General features: G+C 39.9%; 1 protein-coding gene across 3 annotated transcripts in view; it reads left to right on the plus strand.

Moving 5' to 3' along the window:
* The first annotated feature begins 2,424 nt into the window (after positions 1–2,424).
* TGFBR3 (transforming growth factor beta receptor 3) overlaps positions 2,425–23,996 on the plus strand; it is a 115,102-nt gene continuing 93,530 nt past the window's right edge. For 2 of the 3 annotated variants that reach the window (XM_058842550.1, XM_058842552.1), the window contains exons 1-2: positions 2,425–2,614; positions 15,794–15,969. In XM_058842550.1, coding sequence (XP_058698533.1) covers positions 15,909–15,969 — 61 coding nt within the window. In that variant the 5' untranslated portion in view covers positions 2,425–2,614; positions 15,794–15,908. Of the gene's footprint in view, positions 2,615–2,735; positions 3,031–15,793; positions 15,970–23,996 lie in introns of those variants that run through there. The other variant, XM_058842551.1, reaches the window with a different exon arrangement.

Consider the following 23,996-nt stretch of genomic DNA (forward strand, 5'->3'; position numbering starts at 1 on the left):
TATAATTGTGTTCCTCAGCTGCAAAGATTGAACACTATAGTTAAGACTGCAGGAATTTTCCAGGAATTTTCTTTCTTTAAGAAGAAATGATATGTTTTCTTTTTATTCTGCCACAAAATGTAAAAATATAAAAAAAAAAAAAAGCTACAGCCAACATCATTATGTTCTTGGGTGAGCCAACCTATGTGCCTAATACTTCAATGTGGCAATTTGTCATGGCTTCAGTCTTTGAACATCATGTACATCAACTGACTTACATATTAGTTTATAACTAAAAATCACTATTCTTTGTGTCTCAGTCTTGAACTTTTTCAAACACCAGAACAAGTGGTGTAAATCCTAGACTTTGGCCAAGGATGCTGACTACCTAACAGAATTGGCTTCATGGACAAGAATCAGTTCTTGCAAACATCACTGAAAACAGTGAAAATAATTTGGCTAAGGTTAGATCTATACACAAATAATTTGATTTTACAAAGACTTGTGCATACACATTTGATGTCACACACTTGAACAGCTCTCGTGGCTGCTTATTTGAGTGAACCTACTATGTTTGATTTAGTCTTGGCAGGACTGGGACCTAACTGAATAATTAAAATAAAATAATGTGTTTGCTTAAGTTTCAATCCTATTTTTAATCAGGGGTCTGGAATTTTAGCTAGCAGAAATACAGCAGACACACAATATGCCTTGAAATACATATATTGCTGTAGAATATTAGTTGTCTTCTCGGTTGAAGGGACTTCCCCCACCTCCACATCCCTCTTGCAAAAATTTTGCAACCCACATATGAGAGTGATAAGAGAGGAGGTACATCATGCTCCAACATGCACAACTTTTCAAACACTAAAAATAAATTAAAAATTCTGTAAGTGAGCTTAGGCTGCCAACAAGCAGTCTGAACTTGTATTTTACTTGTTTCTGCAGGTTTTTCTGCAGGTCTTGTAAGCCTGTTTGCTAAAATATTTAATGTAGACTAAATGCTTATTACTTGATTTACTTTGATTTCCTTGCTAGAGCTCTCATATACAGATAATGTAGAAGTTTTGAGGACTAGTCTTTGGGGGACCCAGCCATTGTCTGATGTGTGGTACATGTAGCAGAACTGTGAGTAAGGCTTGTCCAAACACAAAGCGGTCAAAGGTAAATGGCAATGGATTATTCTAGGTTTCAAGCTAACATTTCAGGAGTGGCTAAATTTTGTCTGAACTCTCGTAACACGCCTCTTGGATAGATGTAAGAACTTGGCATTCGTGACTCAGGGCAAAAGACCTGAAGTTAAAGAGCATTATGAAAATATCAGCTGATCAACTCACAACTCACCCCTAATCCCCTCAGTAAGAAACCAAATTAATCTAGTAAAATTTTGCTGAAACATCCTGAAACTCCTCTCTACTTCTCTGTATCTCCACATGGTCTCCATGCCTGCACAAGAACAATTGCTTATTTGGATAATAATAGGAGTAGGGCTCAATTTTGTGATGTGAGTTTTGCTGTAGTGATGTTTGCCAAGTTCTAGTACTGCTCTCATTACTACGCCCTTGAGAAGACATATAGGTTCTGAGAGCAGTACACACCTGACATCACAGGACTGTATCAGAAGTAACTTTGTTCATCCTGCTGAAGGATAAAGTTATGGTTGAACTGAGCTACAGGTGGAAAGGCCTCTCTGTGATGTAGCTCCCTTAATGTCAGTTTGCTCCACAGCTCGATAGTCTTGAAGTTGGGGGATTTGACAAGCTTAAGCATGCCTTCTGCACTGAACAGCACCTTTGTTATTTTCTAGCATAATGAACCTCGAGTGATTTGGATTAGTTTGCTCTGTAAACGATGTCAGCTCTGCGGTGTTGGCCAAAACTCGTTCTGATGTGGGCTTTTGGCTGCCCTTGGCTGAGGTGGCAGCACTGAGGGGGCGGCCGGGGCCTCGCTCTGTGCCAGCCGCCGATGGCAGCTGGGCCCGCCCGGGGGGCTGCAGAGACGTACCTCGGTGCTCAGGGCACGGCACCGTCACGCCGCCGCTCACACTGGGCCCGATACCGAGCGCAGCCCAGGCTCCGTTACGAACGCGGTGCCCGGCGGCCTCACGCGGTTTCGAGGCCGGTAACTTAAAGGCCGTTGCCGGCCCCGGCTGCCGTGAGCGGGGTCTGTGCCACCCGCCCCGGCTGCGCGGAGGTTTTCGAGCTGCTGGCTGCCAGCACAGGCGAGCCGTGTGCGACCCTGAGACCCCCTCACGGCTCCCGGCGGGGCGGGCGGGGCTCAGGTGCGGGACGGGACGGGGGCCGCGGCGCGCGCTCGCTGCACGCGGGCGCGAGGGGCGGTAGCAGCGGGCGCGGCCGTCACGGCGCTGTCTCCGCCCCGCGCCCAATGGCGGCCCCGCCCCGCCCCGTGCGCCACGGGGTTACTGCCGGGCCGGGGGCCGGGCGGCCGCACACGCACCTCCTCCGCCTCCGCCTCCGCGCCGCCTCCTCCGCGCACCGCGGGCCGGGCGGCAGTGGCCGGCGCTGGGCGGCCTTGGTGAGGGCTGCGTTCCCGTCCCGGCCGGCGGTGCCCATGGCGTAGCATCGCTGCTGCGCGCCTGCCCTGCGGGACGCGGCGTGGACGGACCTGCCGCCAGGTGGGTGCGGCGGCCGCGACTCCGGCCCCGACAGCGGCGTTTCGGACGCCCCGCAGGGAGGTGGCGGGCGCGGGGTGTGCGCCCCTCGAGGTGTCACCGTGAGCAGGCTGAGCGGGAGGGTCCCGGGGGGCTCCGCCAGGCGCGGGAGCTGCCGGGGGCGGTCAGCGTCCCCACGCGTGCCGTGAGGAGCGCCGGGAGCGGCTCGCCCCTCGGGACCGTGCGAGCCCCGGGCTCCCTGTGGGAGTTGAGAGGAGAACCGAGAGGGGGACATCTGGGGAGGGGGAGCTACAGGTGTCCCAGCGACAGTCACTGTGTCCGGCTGGCTGGTACGTGCTGGGCGAGTTACGGGCACCGAGAGAAATCCTTTGCAGAGGCTCGCTCTGCTGTGTGTGTCTTCGTACCCTGCAGGAGGCCAGGTGAGAACTCGGCAACCTACGAGCGGAGTGCGAGTTTAGTGCAAGTGAGAATGATATAAAGTCCGGTATAATGTCCCTTCGCTGCTATTTCTCTGAGGAGTTGTTGACATGTGGGAGTTACTGCTGCATATTTTGTAGGGGATGCACTGGAGTCAAGTCACTGCAGGCTTCTGAGTACGGCTCTCTTAGTAATAACAAGAATGTGACTTCAGTGTTAGATGTAAACTAAGTGACTTTTTAAAGATGAGCTTTCCCCAATTTCAAGTGCAGTTGTAATTCCAAAGCCATTGTCATTGATGTCAAACAGCACAAGATGTGGTACTTGTCCCTTTCAACAAAAAGGACTTCTTCAGGCATAGTGTGCATGTGCAGCTAGCTATGCCTTTTCCACTTGCTGGGGATGTTAATCTTACATATGTGAATCTGCTTATCTCAGTTCTATTAAGCTGTAGCTGTTAAAATTGATTTGCTATCATTTATTACTTTCTTCTCAAATATATGATCATCATCGCAGTGAATTTTTTACAGAATATTTCTGATAGAGTTTGTAAGTTATTAAAGGGACACTTGGACATACAAGTGCCATGATTCTAAGAAAAAGCTTTTCTGGTTGTGTCTGTATTTATACTGATCCAAGTTTATCTACTTTTTGTTTGGTGAGGGCAAACAGGCTGATCTTAGACCCCCAGTGGATAGAAAATCCAAAGTGAGAGAGCTGCTTGCTCACTAACTGTGGCATCAATTAGGTTTGTCTCATGGAGACCTGGAGGACTGATATTGATACTGTTGTAGTCTTATATGGAAGACTTTACATGTGTAAATGAAATGTCTTCCCAAGACGAAATCTCTTTGTTTATTGCTACTTATGAAGATTACTTTATTTCCCTTACAGTCCATGTTTTTTTTTCTGTGAATGCCTGGCACAGCATGAGTTGGTAGCTGGGTTTTAATTAGCACTGCACAGGTGTCCTGTCCAAGTATTCCCATCAAGAGTGTTAGTAAAATGTTAATGGAAGATGCTTATTCATTTGAAGAGCTCCAGTTTAATCCATGAAAGCTTACAGGGCTTGAGTTCCAGCTGAGGAGGAGCTGCTCTTCGAATGCAGACCTGGGCTACTGCTGCAGCTGGTGCTGGACTGGGGGAGGAAGGGAGGGACGTGTGTTGGAGGGGGGAGCAGGTCATTGGCTTCCTTCAGTGAAGAGTCCTTTACTCTGAAACTTGCTTCCCCCAATTGTTTGCTGCAGTCCAACCTTTTCAAGTTTAAAGTGACACTTCAGATTTTTCTCTCTTGACATGCTTTCTGTTCCTGGGGAAATCTTGTTTCGTTGTTGATTTTGATGCATGTTTTGTGTGCCCAGAGCTTCATCTAGTGATATCCACTGAGGATGTGAATTCTTTTAAAAGGTAACTTTCAGCTGTTGCTCCTGGCATGCAAAAGGTATTTTCATACCCCAGCATCTTGATGCCTATCACAGGAACAGTGTTTGGAAGTCAATTGCTAAACCAGCAGGGGGAACACAAAACTTTCTGTCTACAAAGTCTCTTCTCCTACCACAGTTGTAATTTATTAAAACTTTGGGCCTATACTTTTGATAGTATTTCTTTAGAAGGTGAAGGCTAATTTACTTTGAACACCCATATACAATGAAATAAACACGTTATTTTCAAATACTTGTTTATAAAATTCCTCTAGCAGGCGTATCTCCCACTCTTCTGAATGCAGTTTTTGTCCTGTTAGCCATTACTGACTTGCAAAAACGTTAGAGGTTTATTTGAGTGAAATTTCCCTTTGAAGATGTTTGAAGTAAATTAAACCCAAGAAATGATATTTTGAGTAATCCCGCAAAGTTTTAGATAATGAACTAGACAAAATATTTTCACAGTGGAGCTCTCACTATATCACATTTATGATTGCATATAGACATCTTGAGAGCTCAAGTTGACTTGCAAGCCAGTTATATTCTCACAAGAAACTATTTCTAGTATTTAGGATATCCATAAGAGAGAATATTTTTAGATATTCTCTTAGGTTTTAAGAAGTCATTACTTATTATAATACAGCTTATTACTGTAGAGGTCAACTGATGGTCCCAGCACAGAGCAATAATGGTTTTCCTTTTTGATTCATATTGACATAATTATTAAGGCTTTTGTACCAATACTGAATGTAAAGGTTGTTGCCAAAGAAGGTTATGTGGATGGCCTACACCAATCCGTATTATTTCTGGTCTGTGAAGTCTGGTGCAGCCAGATGGCAAATACTGAAGGTATGGATGTACAAACAGATGTCTGAATGCAAAGTGAAGAATGGGAATTTGCAGCATGTAGCTATTCCCCAGTAAGAGCTGGGGAACGGGCTCTTACCTGCAGTAAATGCAAGAATCTTGCTGCTTCTGCTTGGGGTTAAGGCACCTTTCACTGATGGTAGGATAAAAACTTGCCAAGGAGCATTTGCCACCAAGTAGCCAATTTGCTGCTTGTGAGTAATAACAGTCAGATATTCCACCAGCATTAGGTGTTAGAGCAAGTACAGACACAGTACAGTTCAAGTGAGATTAACAGTCCCAGGTTGGGTTTAAAGCAAGACATGTAAGCTCTGCATCTGGAATGGCACTAACTGCATAGTGAGGTATAAAATGTATATATATAAACATATATAAAGTATATGCATATTTCAATGGCCATGCAATGTTCTCTAAGAGCATTACATGATGTTGCCTGCTACTGAATGTACAAAAGGTGTATGTTAAAATCCATTGCCAATCTTCATCTTCTGTTGTTTTCATGGAATACCAAAACTTTCTCTCCAGATGGTTCTCTGAGATGAAGTGTGTAATTTCTAAAGCCAAACTGAAGTTTCTGCTTTAATGTGATTTGTAAATCTTTGCCTAATTTGTCATAAAATTCTTTTGTTTGATACCTCCAATAATATTGTATTAACATTTAAGATGTGAATTACCAAGTCTTGGGCTATTTATGTGAATCTCAGAAAATACTCTCTGGGATATAGATTGCAAATATCTTTGCAATCGTGTCGCTTTTGATCTAGTTTCACATAATATCTGTGTATTAAAAATAGGCATTACTTCTATAGCAGTAATTTCTGTGGTGATTAACAGTGGTATGCTAGTTTCTAGCTGCTTCATGAATAGAAGCATGTTTTGTCATAAAAATGTACTAGCAAAAACTAGTGCAATCAGAATTGCTTTATCCATCACTGTGGATTCGCATTTTTATGTGCTGGCAGTCATCCAATAGAGCAGCATTTCTTGTGCTATTACAGCAACAATTAACTCTGTGGTAGCCAAAATGAAAGAGATTTACACATCTCTGGAAATGGTGGAAAGAGGGATTTTAAAGCTGCTGCTTAATTTATATTCCATATTTTTTTTATTTCAAGTATCACAAAATATTTTTAAAGAACTTGCTTTATGGCCTTGATTACCACCCAAGTAGTTGTATTTGTTAAGTTCAGCAGAGAATATATTGCATTTTAAGTGTAGTTACTGTTGATTTGTACTGCTTATAAATAATTATGCCTTGGAAAGTATGCTAGTTTCTGATGTTTCTATAGTGAAACGAATGGTGTTTTTGAGAAAAATGTGAAAATAAAAATTTAATCTTCATCCTGTGAATAGTAGTTCAAAATGAGCTACATGTGCTTCTTAGTAAAAAATTTAATTGTATTATATTTAGCACTTCTCTGTAATAATCTGTCTAATTTCAGGACACTAGTTGGCCAGATTCAGATTTTTTTTCTTCTTTCCTGTTGTAAGATTTTGAGAGTCAGCGGGAAGGGGCCTCTCTTTTAGATGATTTCAGTTGTGACCTTGCAAAAGTCCTGTTCTGATTGCAGGAGAACAGCTTATCTAGAGGTCTTGGGTCTGAAACAAGTTAATTGTAGAGCTACTGCGTAGGGATGGTTTTCCTGCACAGAAGGCAATAGGGGCTGTGATATGTTAGGTGTTGTTAGTGATTCTAAAGAATAATGGCAGTTTGCTTATTCTCTGATTCTCCTTTGTAAGCATAGGCATTTTCTGTTGGAAATTGGTGAGTTATATTGTGTGAGTCAGGGATAATAAAAAAATCCCAAAGTATCCAGTGAGCTTATTGTGTAGTATAAATTTGCTGAATTCATGTATTTCTTTGCCAAGAAGCTAGAGGTGGATTGAAGACTGATTTGTCCTCTTGCCTTGTATTTGAGGAGTTGTTAGACTCTAGCTGCATTTGACACTGTGTGATTAAGAACTATGGTAGAGTTTTTATCACATGTGATACATTGTTTTTGACAATGATTTGAATGAAACAAAATTCTCTTTAAGGAGCAGCTGTTGCCTTATTTGCAAAGATCAGCCTTTTCTTGTAATAAAGCTATTGCATTAATGAACCAAGTCACTCCTCCAGTATGTACAGCTTGTGTTCTGGGATAGATTAGTTCCTCCCTCTAGCAGTTAAAATCAGCAGTGTTTCTAAATACTTGTAGACCTGGTGATTTGGTTGACTCCAGTGATGAGGTGTAGCAATTTCCTTCTGGCAGAAAGATGCACAATTTATTTATATGACTACAGGAATTTGTTGTGGTCTTCCCTCTCCCCATATCTATGCCCAAAGATTTTTTTTACAATTGTCATTTATACATTTAATGTAAAAAAATTAAAGGAAATTCTGAGTGGAACATGCTAGTGATTCATATCTTGACTGAAACAAATCCCCAATAAAGTGCTTATAAATAAAAATTTTTATGAAAAAATTTTGCTCCAACCTGAATGTGTTTTTCTGCTCAACAAATTGAGTGACACTATTTATTTGACAGACAAAGGGTAGATACCCCTACACAAAGGGAAACTCCTTTTGACTCATTCTTTTCACTGTGTGTCACTTCAAGGACTTCCCTATTTGTGTGGGAGAAGTTTCCTATCTGTAGGATGTGCAGCTGAAAATTTAGTGGCTAACAGTTAAATTTTGGTAAATGTGTTTATCTTGCATTCTTGTTTAGCAACCTGAAGAAATAATCTATTAATCTATCTGCCTATTAGAGTTTGCCTTACTCTAGAGACCAAAAGACACACTTCTTTTGTTGTTCTGTTTTTTCGACTTTTTTTCCAAAATGTGGGTTTGATAATGCATGCAGTTAATTTTAAAATACCTAGTAGTCAATATTTCAACCTGTTAATTTACTTCTTGTAGTATCTAATGGTCCATGGCAGCGAGGGTGGCTGGTTTGTATCACCTCATCCAATTCCCCTGTAATGGGAAGTGCTGATTTTCAATCCTGTTTACTTATTTAGTGACTATCTTTTTTGTTTGTTTTACCCTTCCCAAAGAGGATTGCATCCTTACACAGTGAATTTATGTTTAATGCTATAGTCTTGCTTTCTGTTATACTTTTTGTGGATTTCTCACAATTAACCCAGACAGTTACAGATATTTACAGGTTATGGTTTCAAAACTACTTTTCTAAATGTGTAGAGGTCATTTTAAATCCACCAGTGATGGATTTAGGTTTTTTTCCTAGTGGGAAGGTTCTAGGTAGAATATTTCTAGATACAGTCCTAAGGTTTTGCAGTTCAATCTTTAAAACAACAGCGCTAAGCATTCATTAACAGCAATTTGCTGAAATCTTTTACCCTGAGTGGAAGAAGTCTTTCTGAATTGTTGTTAACTTTCTATCCTGCTGTGGCTTCAGTTCCACAGTGATGCCTTCCTTAGGGTTATATCTGTCTTGATAGGTACATTAGAGCTGTTATCTGTTTAGTTTAGGTGTGTAATTAGAAACTCAGCCAAGTAAAACGTAAGATAAATTAAATTTGTGTTAAGTTGTTGGCTGCTACTGTGTTTGTGAAGATAGTCCAGTGCCAGGAAACCTATTCTGTTTCAAATTAGAAACAATAAAAAGTTAGTAATTAGTCCAAAGAAATTTAACTATGAGAAGGAGAGGTTGTAGGGATGGGGTTTTTTTATGCAAGTTATGATGATCTTGGTCAGTGTGAAGATTGCCATTTCTTTTGCTTTTGTTTTTGTTTTAGAGTAAACTTTTCAGAAGCAGTGAGTCCCATTTAAAAAAACATAAGCTTGGTTTCTGTTAGTTGAGGTGAGATATTACTTGTTAATTGGGAACTTGAGTTGTATTTAAATGTACATTTGAGATTTCTTGGGTTGCCATGTTTTTATGTATGTATGTTTTTAGTAATCTGGTTTTTTCCTTTGTCCTGCTTCCTTAAGAATCAGAAAGGTAGCATATAATTGTCATGCTGGTATTCCCTGGTAAGATCAGCAGGATTTCTTGTCAATCTTCTGACCAGAAGTTGGAAACAAAATGCCTAAAGTAGTGTTTTTCTAGGCAGGTGTTAAGGGGGTGCTGATGTGGCCAAGGTGAGGTCCTTTTATGACTTTTTTTGCCTGTGAGATAATAGAGTAGCTTTGAGTTGCACAGAAAATACATGGCTGAAGTTGGTAGACTGCAGATTACTTGTGTCATTACATTATGAGAGCTGTACAGTATCCCAGCCTCTTGTTTTCTCCACTTCCTTTAGAAATGTCCTGATGTAGGAAGTTCCTGAGGGCTCTATGATAAAGTAAAAAAATTCTGAATTGGTACTCGGATTACGTGTAGGATGTTGGTCTTGTTAAACTCTGTCTGCAGTGCTATCTGTGCTTCCTCCTGTAGAGGTTCAGTAACCTCTAGGAATTTCTGCTGTTGTCAAAAAGCAATCTGTTCCAGTCTACTCCTTGTGGAAGTCTTGTGTACTCCTTCCACTAAAAGATGCCCGAATGCACTTCCTTCCCTTCCGCCTATTGAAACTCTCCTGCATCCTGATCCTGTAAGAGCCTATTCTCATGTTTACACTTGGTAAGCAAAACCTTGCCTTCAGTCTAGGAAGATTTAGCTGCATACCTCTCTGTGTTTGGGGGAAGTCCTGGGAGTATATAACAGAATTATTTTTTTCCTGTTTCTGTGAACTGTCTCTTACTTTTGTGCTATATTTATGCAATGATTTTTCAGCTGAAACTTCCAGGGTCTCGTGTTGTCTAAACTCACAGCAATAAAATCAAATTATTAAAAAAAAAAAAAAAGAAAGTTGTGAAGCTGAAGGGGAAGTTGATTATGAAATGATACTGGGAATAGACACCCCCATGCAAACTGGAGCTTCATTCCAGCTGTGGGTGAAATATGTACCAGGTAGAAAAATTCCCCTCCAGTATACTATTACTAAATAGGTGGAATGGTTTAACATTTTTTTGGACTTATTTGTGTATATTTTTGTTCCTGTATTTTGGCAGGCTACCTTTTAATACATTAATAAGGAAATAAATAAACAAAATACTGAAACAAAAATCACATGGAGTAGAGGGGCACAATTACTAAATGGCATAAAACATCTTCCTTTGGCACTCTTCCAGTTCCCATAGCCTTTAACTGTGACTTGTTGAAATGTCCCATTACAAGCACAGCAGCATGTGAACTGCAGGACATCAGAGTTACTTTTTCCCTGGGCTTTTTGATATGTCAGGATTTTTAGTTTTATTACAATTCATATATTCCCTGAAAATGAAACCACTTTGTTGTTTCTAAACCAGAATCTGTCCCTTTACAGTTTATGAATAAGTTACTATTTCAAGTTCTGAATGGTGGGACTTTGTGTGTATGCCTTGGACATAGGCATTTAAAAATACGTACAAATTTTCAATTCCACATGAATGTTTGCTAATCCTATTAATTAGCTTTCCAACCCAGATGTGTGCAAATCATGCAGAATTGACATGATAAATGTCAGCTAATAAAAAGAAATCTTCAAAAATGCATTTTCAATAGGAGCAGGGCTATAAATAAACTCTTTTTCTATTCCTAAGTTTATAGAACTGCTCATTTAGTTAACTATTTGTGGTCTGTTTTTTTTTTTTTTTCTTGAGATTGGGTATACTTGATTACAGATGATTGTCTTTTTTACTTACACATGGCATGCATGTATTCATTACATTTACATAAGGAAGCAGCTTGGACAAATGGAAGAAAAACTGGTTAAATAAGTGCAATGGTTGCCATGCGTAAAACAAGCAAACAAAAAGTGAAAAAGCTTTTGCTGTAAAGGCGGCCTTGGATGACCTAGAAACTTGGGTTCACGTTGCTATGGCAAAACAACACAAAGGGACAGATCCTGCTGGCTTCACTCAAGTATCCCCATTCACTTTGTTGGGACTTGTGATGTGACTTAAAGGAGGAGGATTTTTTGGCTTGCTTTGGTAGAGAAGTGTTTGTTAGCAGTGTTGTAGAGAGCTGTGCAACCTCTGGCACCACACGTGGAAAGAGGAGGGAATTACCAGAGTCCATGTTGATAAGGAGGAGAGGAAGTGGAAGTTATTCTTCAGGCAGTAAAGGAAAAGTTTAGACAAGAAGAAGGATAGAGTTAAGGCAGGGAAAGAACTTGTGTGGGAAAGCTAAGTGCTGATTAATGAAATAGATGGTGGCTATTGGGGAAAGGGCTTAAAGGAACAGAAATAAAAGGGGTAAATAAAACAATAAGACCCCAATTCAGCAAGAAATGTGGCAGATTTCTGTGCTAGAGAAGCCTTTAATAGGAAACAGAAACACCCCAGAATCTGTGACTCTGCCCACCTGCAGGTTGGACTGGACAGAGAAGCTTTGAAGAAGTAGACAAAAATAAATTTAACAAGAGAAGAAAAGTGTGTAAAAGTTGAATCTAAGGAGACTGCTGATTTCAAGAAGACTACTACATAATAGGTACTTGGCTAGAAGTACAGAATTGAACTGAGTAGAAAGGTGCTCGAATGTCCTGGAGCCCGAGCCTAATCTCAGGGTGTACACTTGTTCATTTTCATTTGTCATCTTCAAGCACTTTAGAGCAGAGTCCCATCTCCTTTCTGGAGAGCATTAGGCTGGTGTGGGGGTGGAGACATTTCTACTAGTGTCAGAACAGTGCTGAATGTAATTTCTTAGTGACAAGCCATCTATAGATCACAGAGCTTTATGGTCTGAGAGTGCCTGTCAGTAAGCACTGGAAAATCTGTAGGGAAAGATGTTTTAAAGAGTAAACATCATGCTTCTAACCTGTGAATTCTTCCACCTTGTTGTAGTACTAAAGGTGACTTTTAGTTCAAAGGCTAGCTTTAGAAAATCTAAAGACTGAAATTCTAAGGAAGATGACTAGTAGATTTCTACCAAGGAAACTATTTCTGTTGGTGAATGGCAGAGAGAAAACAGTAGTGTATTCAAGTGATTTGTGTTTTGTCTGCTGCTGGCTCTAACAAATGTAGATTGCTTTAAATACCATTGAATTAAGCAGCATTTGTTGTCCTCTAGCTTAGCATAGCAATGAGATCTGTCCTTCTAGTCAGCACTTCGGTATCTTTCAAAAGCACCATGCTTTTCACTGGGCTGTAGCTAAGCTTTATGCATCAAAATTCTCATGAGCAACAAAGGCTTCTTGTTGAAACCAAATTAAAACCTCGTGCTTTCTCCTCTGCTTGTCCTTATGTACTTCAAAATGTGTTTCCTCCCCTTCCATTTCCCCAGTCTTTTTTCAAACCTAATAAAAGCTAGTAGTAGTCAGGTTCTTCCTCATGTTCCCAGTAGCACATATTCCTGATTTGATCTGCAAATATGTATTTCTCAACAAAAGAGGGTCTTTGTGCTTTTTAGACCCTCACTTTTACCAGGACTAGTGGCCTTTACAGCAGCCGATTTTAGTGAAAATGACCCCATGGTATCCATCTCCAGATGCCCTCTTTTGCCAGCTTTCCTTGCAGTTTGTCGTAGTACAAAGCATTGGCATGATAGCATGTTTAAAAAACCCAAAACTCTCATGTCTTCTCTTTCTCTTCCACATCAGGATTTTTTGGTTATACTATTAATATGCCCTTTTGTGTTCCCATTTACAAAAAGAGCCACCCAGATATACCCCAAAGGAAAAGATGATTCTCTTGGAAATTTCTTTTGAATGTCGAGTTGACTAGCAGTTGTGTTTAATTCTTGGGTAAATAGTTTAGGTTCCTTTTCCCTATGCACAGCTTTCTTCTTTTATCTCAACGGAAATATCTTCCTATTTTGTGGACTGGCTTTTCCTACTTTTCAGGTTTTACATTTTTTCTAGTGACAGCAGGTCTCACACTGAAGCAAAATCTGGCAGATTTTGCACCACAGCTTAATTTTCTCCCTTTTTTGTTGTTGTTGACTTGTTTGTTTGTTCAGTACTTTCAGATGGTCACTTAATAGCAGCTTTGTAGCTGATTCCTGTCACACATGATCAGTTTTTGCAAAATATTGACAAATTGTCTGCTTTTGTAGTAGTTTGAGTAGGTTGAGTCTTAAATGAGTTATTAGTAGCATTTTTGTCTGTATTTTGACTTAAATTGCAGCTGTGGAACTGAAAGTTTGGGTATCATTCATCCTAAATTCATGAAACTCGCTGTCAGTTTGTCACTTTTTCATATTGTTTGATATTTACCCTCCTTTTTAAGTTTGTGAGTGTATGTCTTCAAGCAAGTGAGCTCACTCTTCAGAAAGCTCTTCCAAATTTTCATTTGTCTTCATTATTCACCCTTCATGGTAGAAGTTTAGGGCTGTTCAGTCATACATATGCTGGCAGCTCTGAGTTATATCTTGGAAATATTATTGGTCAGTGGATTGTGGTAGGAATCAAATCACTCCCACAGATGGAAATATGTATGTGTTCTCTCTTTCTTTTAAATCACCTTTTTCAGAAAGAATTTCATCCAAGTTGAATTGAAACTTGACATTTTAACATATTTAGATGCTCAAGTCAGAATGGGATTATAAACATAATTTCTTTCTCTCCAGTTCTTCCTTTGTACTCCCTGTTTATACACAACTTTGTGCCTTATAAAACTGTCATGAAGAATGAGAGGTTTGTGCAGATGGGAGAGTGATCTAAGTCATATCTTGTGTTTTCTTATTTGATATATTAACATATGTGCTGTAGTTGCTCTTTTTCTGGTTTCTGTTGTGTTCATTGTTGTTGATGAAGTAGCTGTACATCAATAACTTGGATTTCAGAATGTTTCTTCATTCCCTGTTTGCACATATGACATCTTGCAGAACATAATGATGGTCTTCTATAGATAACACTGACTAGAAACCTCATTATTTGCTCTATTTGATCATTTTTCTTTATGGCAGCATTTAAAAATTGAACTAGCAACCAAATACTATCACCAGGTAGACTTAGATTTCTTCTCATCTAGTGAAATACCAGCAAATTGTATTTGTCTTGTCTTGCCCTTTTGCCAAAAGTGTGTTTTACGTGTGACACCGAGCTTGAAAAGGAGCTGCATGAAGCCTCACGTTGTGACAGACAGTCAGCTCCTTGCTCTCCCCACAACGCTGCTGTCCTGCAGAAGGGTGTCTGTGGGTGTTCCCAGCAGTCTGCAGAACTGCTCTGGGGCACTGCCAAGACCACTTGGAGGTTCCAGGAGCTGGGTGCTGAGTGAAGGATCTATAGGAGGCTGGAGTTCTGGCCTTGGGCTCTGACAGCCCTTTCAGGTGTGTAGATGCAGCTCCCTGCACACAGGGCAGCGCTGTCCCTGCCACATGACCTGTGCCGAAATGCTGCTGCAGAGGAGTTTCTTGAGTTTCCTCATAGCCCAGGGGTGCTGCTCATGAAGTGCTGGTCTAGGTACAGGTTTCGTTGAGGATACTTTTGCTGGTGCACAGCACGGCACACGCTGTGTAACACAGTTGGACTGTTCATCCTTGTACTTCATTCCATTTTAATGTTGGCAAAAACCTTTTAAATGCCTCATGTGTTCATGTTGCCACAGTTTAGATTTTTTGATCCTGACTCAGCATTTTGCTGTCACTTAGTCCAGTGATGGTGGTTTGTAATTTCTTGCATTGCTTTGTGGTGAGTGTTAGTGGTTGCCAAGATGCCATCTGTCATCTGCTTCTGAAGGCACAATACCAACATTCCAATTCTTTACCTTCTTGGTCTGTAATATTATTCTAGATATTTAGATGACTGAGAATAGAGTGAAAGAAAAAAAAAAGCTGGAAGAGGATATTATAGATATGCTTAAGTGTTTCCCCTTCAAAATCTGCAGCATGCATTCTGGGGTCAGAATTTTCAATGTTTGTAAGGCTTGCAGGTGTCAGCTATATTGTCATTTATTAGTATAGCATACTAGAGTTGTTGAACTGACCTGGTATATCATGTCTTGAAATCTCTTAAAATAAAGATTCTGAACAGTTTTTCGTTTATATTTAGTGTCAAGTGGCATTGAAAACTTTTCAGAGTTTGTCATACTGAGAAATGATGAGTTAAATTTATTGAGTTACCCGTCAACTAGCTAGAGCATATGTGAAACATCTCTCCATGCTATAATAAAGGTAGCAACAGATAACTGCGCAAACAAATGTTTATATGCCCCAGAGAAAGGCTGATTACTTAAAATAAACATGTCTGAGGGTGTGAGTACCATGTGCAGGCTTCAGTGGGACTTTGGTATTAGCTGACAGAAAGGACTGTGGGGCCTCACTTCCAAGCAGATCCTAACTTGCACAATGTGTAATATAAGGGAGAAACATCTACAAAGAAGTACTGAAATATAGGGGGGAAGTGTAGTAGGTTATTGGTGCCTAGGGTATCTGGCAATATAAAATGCACTCCCCTACTAGGCCTTTAAGAAAGAGTTCTGTTTCTCTTCTTACAAGAGAGAGAATTTTAAATATCTAATGACATTTCTGTAAGTTTTATTTGTATTAATATTTATTTTTACTTCTTTCTGTAGGCAATTAAAAGTCCAGAAGATCTGATTTCAAAGCACACCACAAATTTCAAAGAAAGTAAATCTACATGAAGAGCCACAAAACAAGTTGATTTGAGAAGATACAGCATTTACAAAAATGTCGTCAAGTTGTGTGACTTCAGTGTTTGCTTGGATGGTTTTGTGCTTTGCAGCTGCAGGTTGGTGATATTATGCAAATCATGCATTCAGTGTAACTGGTTGTGCATATTTAGAATTGTTGATCAGAAATACTTTTTCATGCTGAAAAAAGTAGGTCAGCTAAAGTTCATGTTTATGTCTAGGTTTTCTGTAAAACTATTGTGAACATAATTGCATCATATATGATGTGAGAAACAATGCTGTTCCTCTAAGAATGTTTTCTTGCATCTATATTCACTCTTAATTTAAGGACTTCAGTAGTAATGTAAATTATTTAGGTTATTTACCTATTTATTTTTAAAAATTGCATGGTGCACATATGTTATAATGGGGAAGGTTGATATAGAAGGCTTTGGGAGTGGAAGCAGGGTAGCTCTGCCGGCATGATGAACTATTGGCCTTTCCAAGAGGCTGGATTTATTTCCCCAGGTGCAGGGTTGGGCTGGTGAAGCTGAGGCTGTTGAGTCTCCCTACAGAGCTAGGCTGAAAGGGTGTACCAGCTCAGCTCCATGCTGCCTCCAAGACCTATAATCTGGAAATAAGCCCCAATTATTTGACTTTATGAAAAATATGTCTGACAAAATCCCAGAAAGGTTCATAATCGGTCACTGAGTCTGTCCATCCTTCCTGCCTTATTGGGATAAACCTCACCTTGGTTATTCCTGACAGTTGTCTAACCTGATTTATAGTCAACCATTAGTGATGATGGCAAAAACCTTCTAATAACAGTTGTGTTAATGGAGACCTTGTAGGTCAGGAACATGCATTGCCATTTAAGGGGATTGTTCCTGTCCCACATTTTGGCCTAGCTGGGGATTTTTAAAACAGTATGTTGCAATAACTTGTGACAGAGAAAGGAAAGCTCTGTAGAGTTCAAGTAGTTAGTTTATTCTGTAGTTTCTTCAAGCACTGAAGTGATTCTACTCAGTATGTTTGTTTGTCAAAGCTCTTTCTGTGGTTGCAAGGGGAAGCCTCTTGTGTGTCCAGCCGGTGTACAGTGTGGGTCTTTGGAGAAGAGGCCAAGTGGATATACAATCAGTCAAAATGAGACAGTGGGAAAAATGGACAGTGGACAGATGGCTTGCTTAAATCTGAGATGTCCTCACTGTGGAAAAGATGACCAGCTTTGGAAGAGACAGGACTGAGCAATTAAATGTGTTTCAATTTGGCTTCATTTCATCTTCAGCATGGAAAATTATGTTATTTCAAGCCCTCAAGCCTTGTGGGACTTTCTCTGGGTTTGACCTCCTTGAAGGCATCCATCCAACATGAGTAACTTTGATTGTTTAATAGTACGTGATGCTGACATTTTGCAATAGCTTCATTACAGACAGACTTTCAGCAATGCAGGGTGTGTCTGAGTGTGTCTGCGGCTCAAGCTGAGGACATCAATGCTGCTCTTGGCTGAGAAGAGCCATTACTTGGAGCAAATCCGTATAATTCTAGATGTGTAAAAATCTACTTTAAAAGGAAGTGCCAGTGCAGAAAAGAAAAGCTCTTTTAATTGATCACAACTGTAGTTCTGTTTTGCTGCTGAGGAGAATGCTTGCCTATCAAGTCAGCTTATCTCTTAAGCTTTAATTAAAACCCACTGATTTAAAAGTGCTATCAAACAGTACTACTATTAGAAAGTTATTCAGTGTTCAGAAAACGTAACATGTCTGTCTCGAAATTCATTGTGGTTTTTTTGGTTTTACTCCCCAATTCTATGTTTTCCTCTGGCAGATATTCTTGAAACAACTCTTAAAAAGCTTTGGATTCAATCAGATGCTTATTCATAAGTAGAGTCACAGAATTATTTTGGCTGGAAGGGATCTCTGGAAGTCTAGTCCAGCACCCTACTTGGAGGAGGGCTAGTTTCAGATTCTTTCTTTCTTGGAGACTGATCTTCCCTCTATTTGCATGGGAAGAAATTAGCTGAAGGGAGTAGGAAGGGTCACAGTTTGTTAGGGGAAGGTGAGGAAGCACTGTCTGTGGTTTCTGGCTGTACCTGCCTGTATATTTTGCTTTTCTTCCATGCTTTTTAATTTTTTCAATAAATTCTTAATGAGAACAGCTAGATAATGTCCTTTACAGAGTATAATGAGTACAGTAAGCCAAGAGCAAGAACCGATGGACAATGATGAAGAGGAAAGAGATGTCATGCAGGTATAATTAAAACTGAGAAAGGACAGAGAAAATTATTTAGATAGAGCTTTTGCTGCTTGAGATCTTGAGTCCTTTTAATGCAATCAGTTATACTTTAAATGCAGGGAGTTTGTGTCTCTGGGTGAAGAACAGGTGGGAGCAAACAATGTTTCCTAGTCTTGAGAAGAGCTGGCAGAGGTCCTGAGCTCTGGTCAGCGTATGGCCAAGGCACTGCAGGCTTGGCTCTTAATTGCCAGTGACAGAACCCGTGCTTTTTCAGTCTTGAGCCACTAATGTACTAGTATAAATAAAACTAGAAGTCTAAATAAAGTTAAGAAGTATAAATAAAATTCCTTGCTTGTGGTGGAGCCTGGGGGAGGCAGGGGGCAGCATGCCACCTCCCTAGGGTATTGATTTTTTTACATTTCAGTCTTTTTTCAGCTTGCTCTTTGTTTCTGAAGAAGTGAGGCTTCTGCAGCAGAACACACCTTTCTTTTGTTTACCATTCCTATACTGAAACTGCTGCTACTGGTTTAAGGAGGGTTTTTGCTAACATTATAATAGCTTCAGTGTTCTTGTATTTTCAGGTATTAGTGAGCTTCTAGACAGAATCTATGTTTTATTTGGTTTCTTTTTTTCTATTCTTGCTCTTGAGGATACTAGCATGTTAAGTATATCAAAAACCCCCCAAAAACCCCTGGAGTTACATGACATGATGCACAGAAGTGGATGGTCAAAGATGAGTCACAGATCTACATGTTTTTCAAGCTTATAGCTTAATGATTACACCTCATGAACTGCATTGAAAATGAATAGATGAAAAGACTATTTGCCTGTTTTTCTACCTCCTCATACTACCTGGATGTATGTAGCTAAATGCTTTTCTAAATTTGATTTGCTTTCGTCTTGTACATGGATTTCTTGTAAGCTTTTATTAATACAGCTTTATTTGGACAGAAGAAGACTGCAAGGAAAACCTTGATTACTCTGAGATTTTTCTACTTCATGGAAAATCCAAGGCAGGATGGAGAGAAAAACTGCTGGCAAGCTATCTACCCGACTGAAGGAATTAAGTTTTTGAAGTGGGATTAAATTAAGGTCTGGCAACCTGCAGTAGGAACTCCACACAAACGCTAAGAACTGCACACAGTTATCCAGGCCTTGGATAACCTCTTAAATTAGTCTGGCTTTGTAGTCTTGGAGCAAAAATACTCTGTCCTAATGTGGCTTAAATCAAAGGCTGGAACATATTTCTTTATCTTGCTGGCAAATTAGTGCAGTTGGGTGCACGATGCATGTCTTAATAAAATGTCTTAGAGGACAGCTGAAATGTATACCTGCTCTAGACCTTGAAAGCAAAACCTTCAACAAGACAGGTCCTTTCACTAAGGAATGGGAACATTTTTTAACTTGAACTTCCTATTTTTCATTTTTTGTTTCCTGCATTACTATTCAGCTGGAAAGAAGACAGAAGGGTGATACAGCCTATGGCCAAAGGTTCTCATTTCAGCCTCTTGGGTAGATCCTCTGTTGGCGCAAATCATTCCTGCTGCTGAGAAAGCAGCACAGCTGTGGCATCTGATACCAACCAGAATTTGCCCATAGAGCCATGTTCACTCTCCTTCAACCCCCTTGATATTTAGCATTGCCTGTGCTTGACTTGTAGATGCCTCTCTCTTTCTGACAGAGTTTCACTGTTGTGGTCAGGCAGATGAAGACCCTGTAAGAACAGATATATTGAAGAATTTACCTATTTTCTGTAATACTGATGTTACTGGTTTATCTGCTCATGTTAGGTCTGTCTTTTAGGTTTTCTTCCAACAGCTCTTTACTTGCTGGTTCTCTGCTCTATTGTAATCCTAGCTGTTTTTTCTTTCTTTTTACATACTTGTTCTTATAAGTAGTCTCACACTGTTCAAAGAATGCGTGCTCCATTTTCAATAAGACTGTTCACTTGCAACTCGTGTATCTTCTGGATCTGTGCCCCCCAGATATGGTGATGATGGGTGCCATGTTAATAAGCAGAGCAACAGGAAGCAACGGGCTTGTCATGACATCTGCTTTTTCTTTTTTTTAAAGATTAACTTCCCCTGACCTTGAACACTGTGTTTTCAAAAGCAGTATATGACTGCTTTCAAAGTGTAGTAAAAAACTTATACTGGAAGGTGAAGGACATGATCTAAAAAAAAAATAGAAATTAATACTGGGAGTTACTCACACAAATTTCCTTCAGTTTTAAACAGTGTTTGCTGGATATTTCCCAGGTGTAATTAAACTGTAATATTTATTTTTTCCTCCAAAGTATTTGTCGCCAGAGGTGTGGAGTTTTTTGTTTGTTTAAATTGTGTTTAGAGGATGAGAATGAAGGGACAGAGGATGGATCTTGAATTTTTAGGGCTGAAGTAGAGCACAGGCAGCTTGCAGCTTTTGAATGGATGAGGATTTCACTCTCTAGCTCCCTTTCCCTTCTTTCTCATAATCAGCTGACTTCTGCCTCCATTGTACAATCACCCGTTCCTGTCAGTTTATGGTCTGGGTGTTCAGACTTTTGAGGGTGAGATGAACCAGTGCTCAGAACATTTGAAGATTTGCAGTCTCAGAGAACTAGAGGAGCAGAGGTTCATGTGCTGTGCCATGTCAGAAAGGCTGCAAGCTCTCTGCACTGGCTGCAAGGGAATGCCCATGCGCTTCAGGGGAGGATTATGTGCTCTCAGTTCTGAGAAATACTATTGAGAAACCAATGTCTTGCTATTAAAAGTGGAAATTGTTCTAATTTTTGTACTCCTTCAGCACCCTGGTGGTGATTTGAAACATCTTAATACCACATACTAACTTTGAGATGCCAAAATATACATAAGAAGAGAGTTAATTTTCATTTCACACAAAACATTATACCTTTCAAGCAGGAAATTGTTTTAAATGAGCACTTTAAATACAAAGACTGATTAAAACTGGGAAGCTGTACTAAATCTGTGTCCCCTGACTTAAATTTCTTCGGCATTATTGTGGTGCATGATGATCTATTCCTTTGTAAATTGCATTTTTAATCTGGTCGTCTGTCTGTCTTTCAGCAACTGAATTGAGTCAAATCCTGTGCCATTTCTATGTGTTTTATGCATAAATAGTGCTTTTTTATCTTCCAAACCCACACAAAACTTCTGAAGAATTTAGAGAGTCAGGATACAGAGAAGGGTTATGTATTTTCAAAGAGGTAATTGTATCACAGACTTGGAATGGCTTGAACTGAGCAGACTTCATTTTTCCTGTATCAGCAAGGCTCTCAAGCTAAAAACAGTTGAATTTTAGCAGAATTCTGCACAATTCTGCACCCATGTGAAGCAGTAGGATGTGGGATTGTGGGTCCTGACTCAGCAGAATAGCTGAGTGTATATCGAAGTGTTTCTGAACCTGAGCATTTATCACTAAATATGAATATCTTATTCTTTGATTAAAGCTGGTTATGGGTGATGCCAAATGAATCCTAAGGAATATGAAGCCCATAATGCAGTACCAGAATTGCACAGATGCAGGCAAATGGCAGCGTTACTGAGGGTCTCTGGAGGGAAGTACTCCACTGATGGAAAGTAGTTCTGAGGAAAATTTTATGTCAAGGAATGGGGAATGGCATTAATCCTTGTCTTTGTAAGGAAACTTATTCAAGTTGTTTTTTAAAGAGAAACTTCTCTTTAACAAGTTCTAAGCTTCACATAATTATTTTATAAATACTTTGCTAAAAATAATTCTTTTGTTTTCTGAAGGGAATTGGGATTTGAGGTTTTGCTTGTAGATCTTTTAATATCCTTTCTCTATTGCCGGCCCTTATTAACTCTTTCTTGGCTTTTCCATCTGTCATTTGTCTTATAAATAACATAAAGCCTCAATCCCTTTAATTAATAAAAATGTGAGAAGGGCATATTTAGTTAACTAAACATTAGACTTCACATGCTGTAGCACCTGACATCCAGCATTCCCAAATGTGATCCTGGGGTGTCTCAACAAGAAATGAAGCATCTGCTGTTAGAAAAACAATTACTATTTTCACATGTAAATTGTATTGAATTTCTGCAAATCTTTTTTTTATAAGCTCCTTCCACTGAAATATGCTTGTATGATTCAGTGCCATTATTTTACTACTGGTGGTGTTACAGTGTAGAGAAAATGCAGGGACCAGATATATGCCTTTTCAAGGAAGAGAAATAATTTCATCCTCTGAACCTAATGACAAAAAAACCTGAAGTCCCTTAGGCTGTAAGTCATAGGAGAGATGAATTTGGAGTGAAAAAAAATACATATATTTAGCACAAAGACTGAACCATGTTTCATTACCTGAAGGCATTGAGTTGGATTCCTCTTTGGCATAAGCTTATTTTAAGTCAATGGAATTTCACCAAGGATAAATTTTGACCCCGGGTGACAAAAGCAAAGGTTTTTAGTAACGCCATGAAGTGCAGCTGCTTTAAGCACAGTGTGCTTTTCTTCATAAGTGTACTTTATAAAAGATGGAGCTATTGTTCCTTTTTTTGGCAACTTCCACACTATGAGACTTACTAATAGGTATTTAATAAAAAAGGGATTTTACCTGTCAGTGATGGAAATAACTAAACTGAAAATGTCATTAGTCTCATTATTGAAGTAGTGCAGCAAAGAAGTAACAAATAAAGGAATTTGGGGCTGGATGATGGAAACATATCCTTATGGTTTGTTGGTCTTTTATTTCTTCAGCAAAAAGTTTGCTTTCATCTGAAGCAGATTTGGTGGTGAGTTTTTATGTTGTTTGCTTTTTGAATTTTTTTTTAATTTTAAATTAATGTATTTTCCTTAACACTTGGAGTCAAGAGTGAGTGAAGAATTTATTTTTATGGTTCTTTTCCCTCATTTTCCTATTTTCTTCATTTCCTAAATCACTAAATTTGCCTTGTGTCTGGAAAAGATGATGGATACAATCTATTTTGGAATAAATAAAATTTTTCTTTGCTATTTTAACTTGAATGGGGCAGTAATACGTATGTCCCACTAGAGATGCTCCTCATGTTATTTTGATTCTAGCTACTATGTGAAAATTATTTTTTTCCTTCACAAGAATGCATGCCTTTCAGTAAAGTGTAAAAATCAGGAAGGGATGACTGGACCCTGAGGGTGACAATGCCTTGGTGATTCTTTAGGCTTCAGGAATTGTGTGAAAGTGGATAAAGGTGAAAAGATTATTTGCAAATGTAGTTATTGCTGAAGTAGCTTAGCATAGTTCAATTTGCAAATTTGGAGTTGCTTTAAGGAAATCTGTAGATGATCAAGGATTTTAAAAGCACTGGTCACATATTTTATATATTGGCACACGTGTGTGTTTAGTCCAAATGGACAATTTGGTTACTCCTGGGAAACACCTGCTCTGTAGCATAAAAGCTCCCTGTGCCTCAGGGCACGGCTGGACAGGTACTGCTGTGTCTGAGGAGTGTGGTGGAGTCTTCTCCTGCCCATGGAGTCGTGCTCTCTTCACACAGCCAAGGCACAGCAGCCCTGCGTGACGTGACGCGTGTGTTCACCCTCTGTGGTGACTGAGTGCAAACACCTGTGTCTTCAGGACCTTTGGGAGAGGGTGGAGCAAGTTATGGGCTGTCAGAGCAGTTCCACCCAGCTGTGGCTCAGCCATGAGCAGGGACTCCTGAAGGAGAACACCTGGACCTGTTCTCTTTGTGGAGTTCCCGTGCCTGATGGCCATGGATGTGTTAAATGCATAGGGCTGATCTATGAGCCTCTGCTTTTGACTGAAACATGAAATCTTGTATCTGGATTTTTGACTTTCTCTGTGATTTCCCCACGAGTTATTTAATCTCTCAGTCTTGGTCATGTGATATGTAAAATGTATATGTTCAACCCTGGCATCTTCCATGCAGGACTGTTTGAATTGAATTGACATGCAGGA

Source organism: Poecile atricapillus, chromosome 7 (genome assembly GCF_030490865.1).
Source record: "Poecile atricapillus isolate bPoeAtr1 chromosome 7, bPoeAtr1.hap1, whole genome shotgun sequence".
In the NCBI taxonomy this organism is placed as follows: domain Eukaryota; kingdom Metazoa; phylum Chordata; class Aves; order Passeriformes; family Paridae; genus Poecile; species Poecile atricapillus.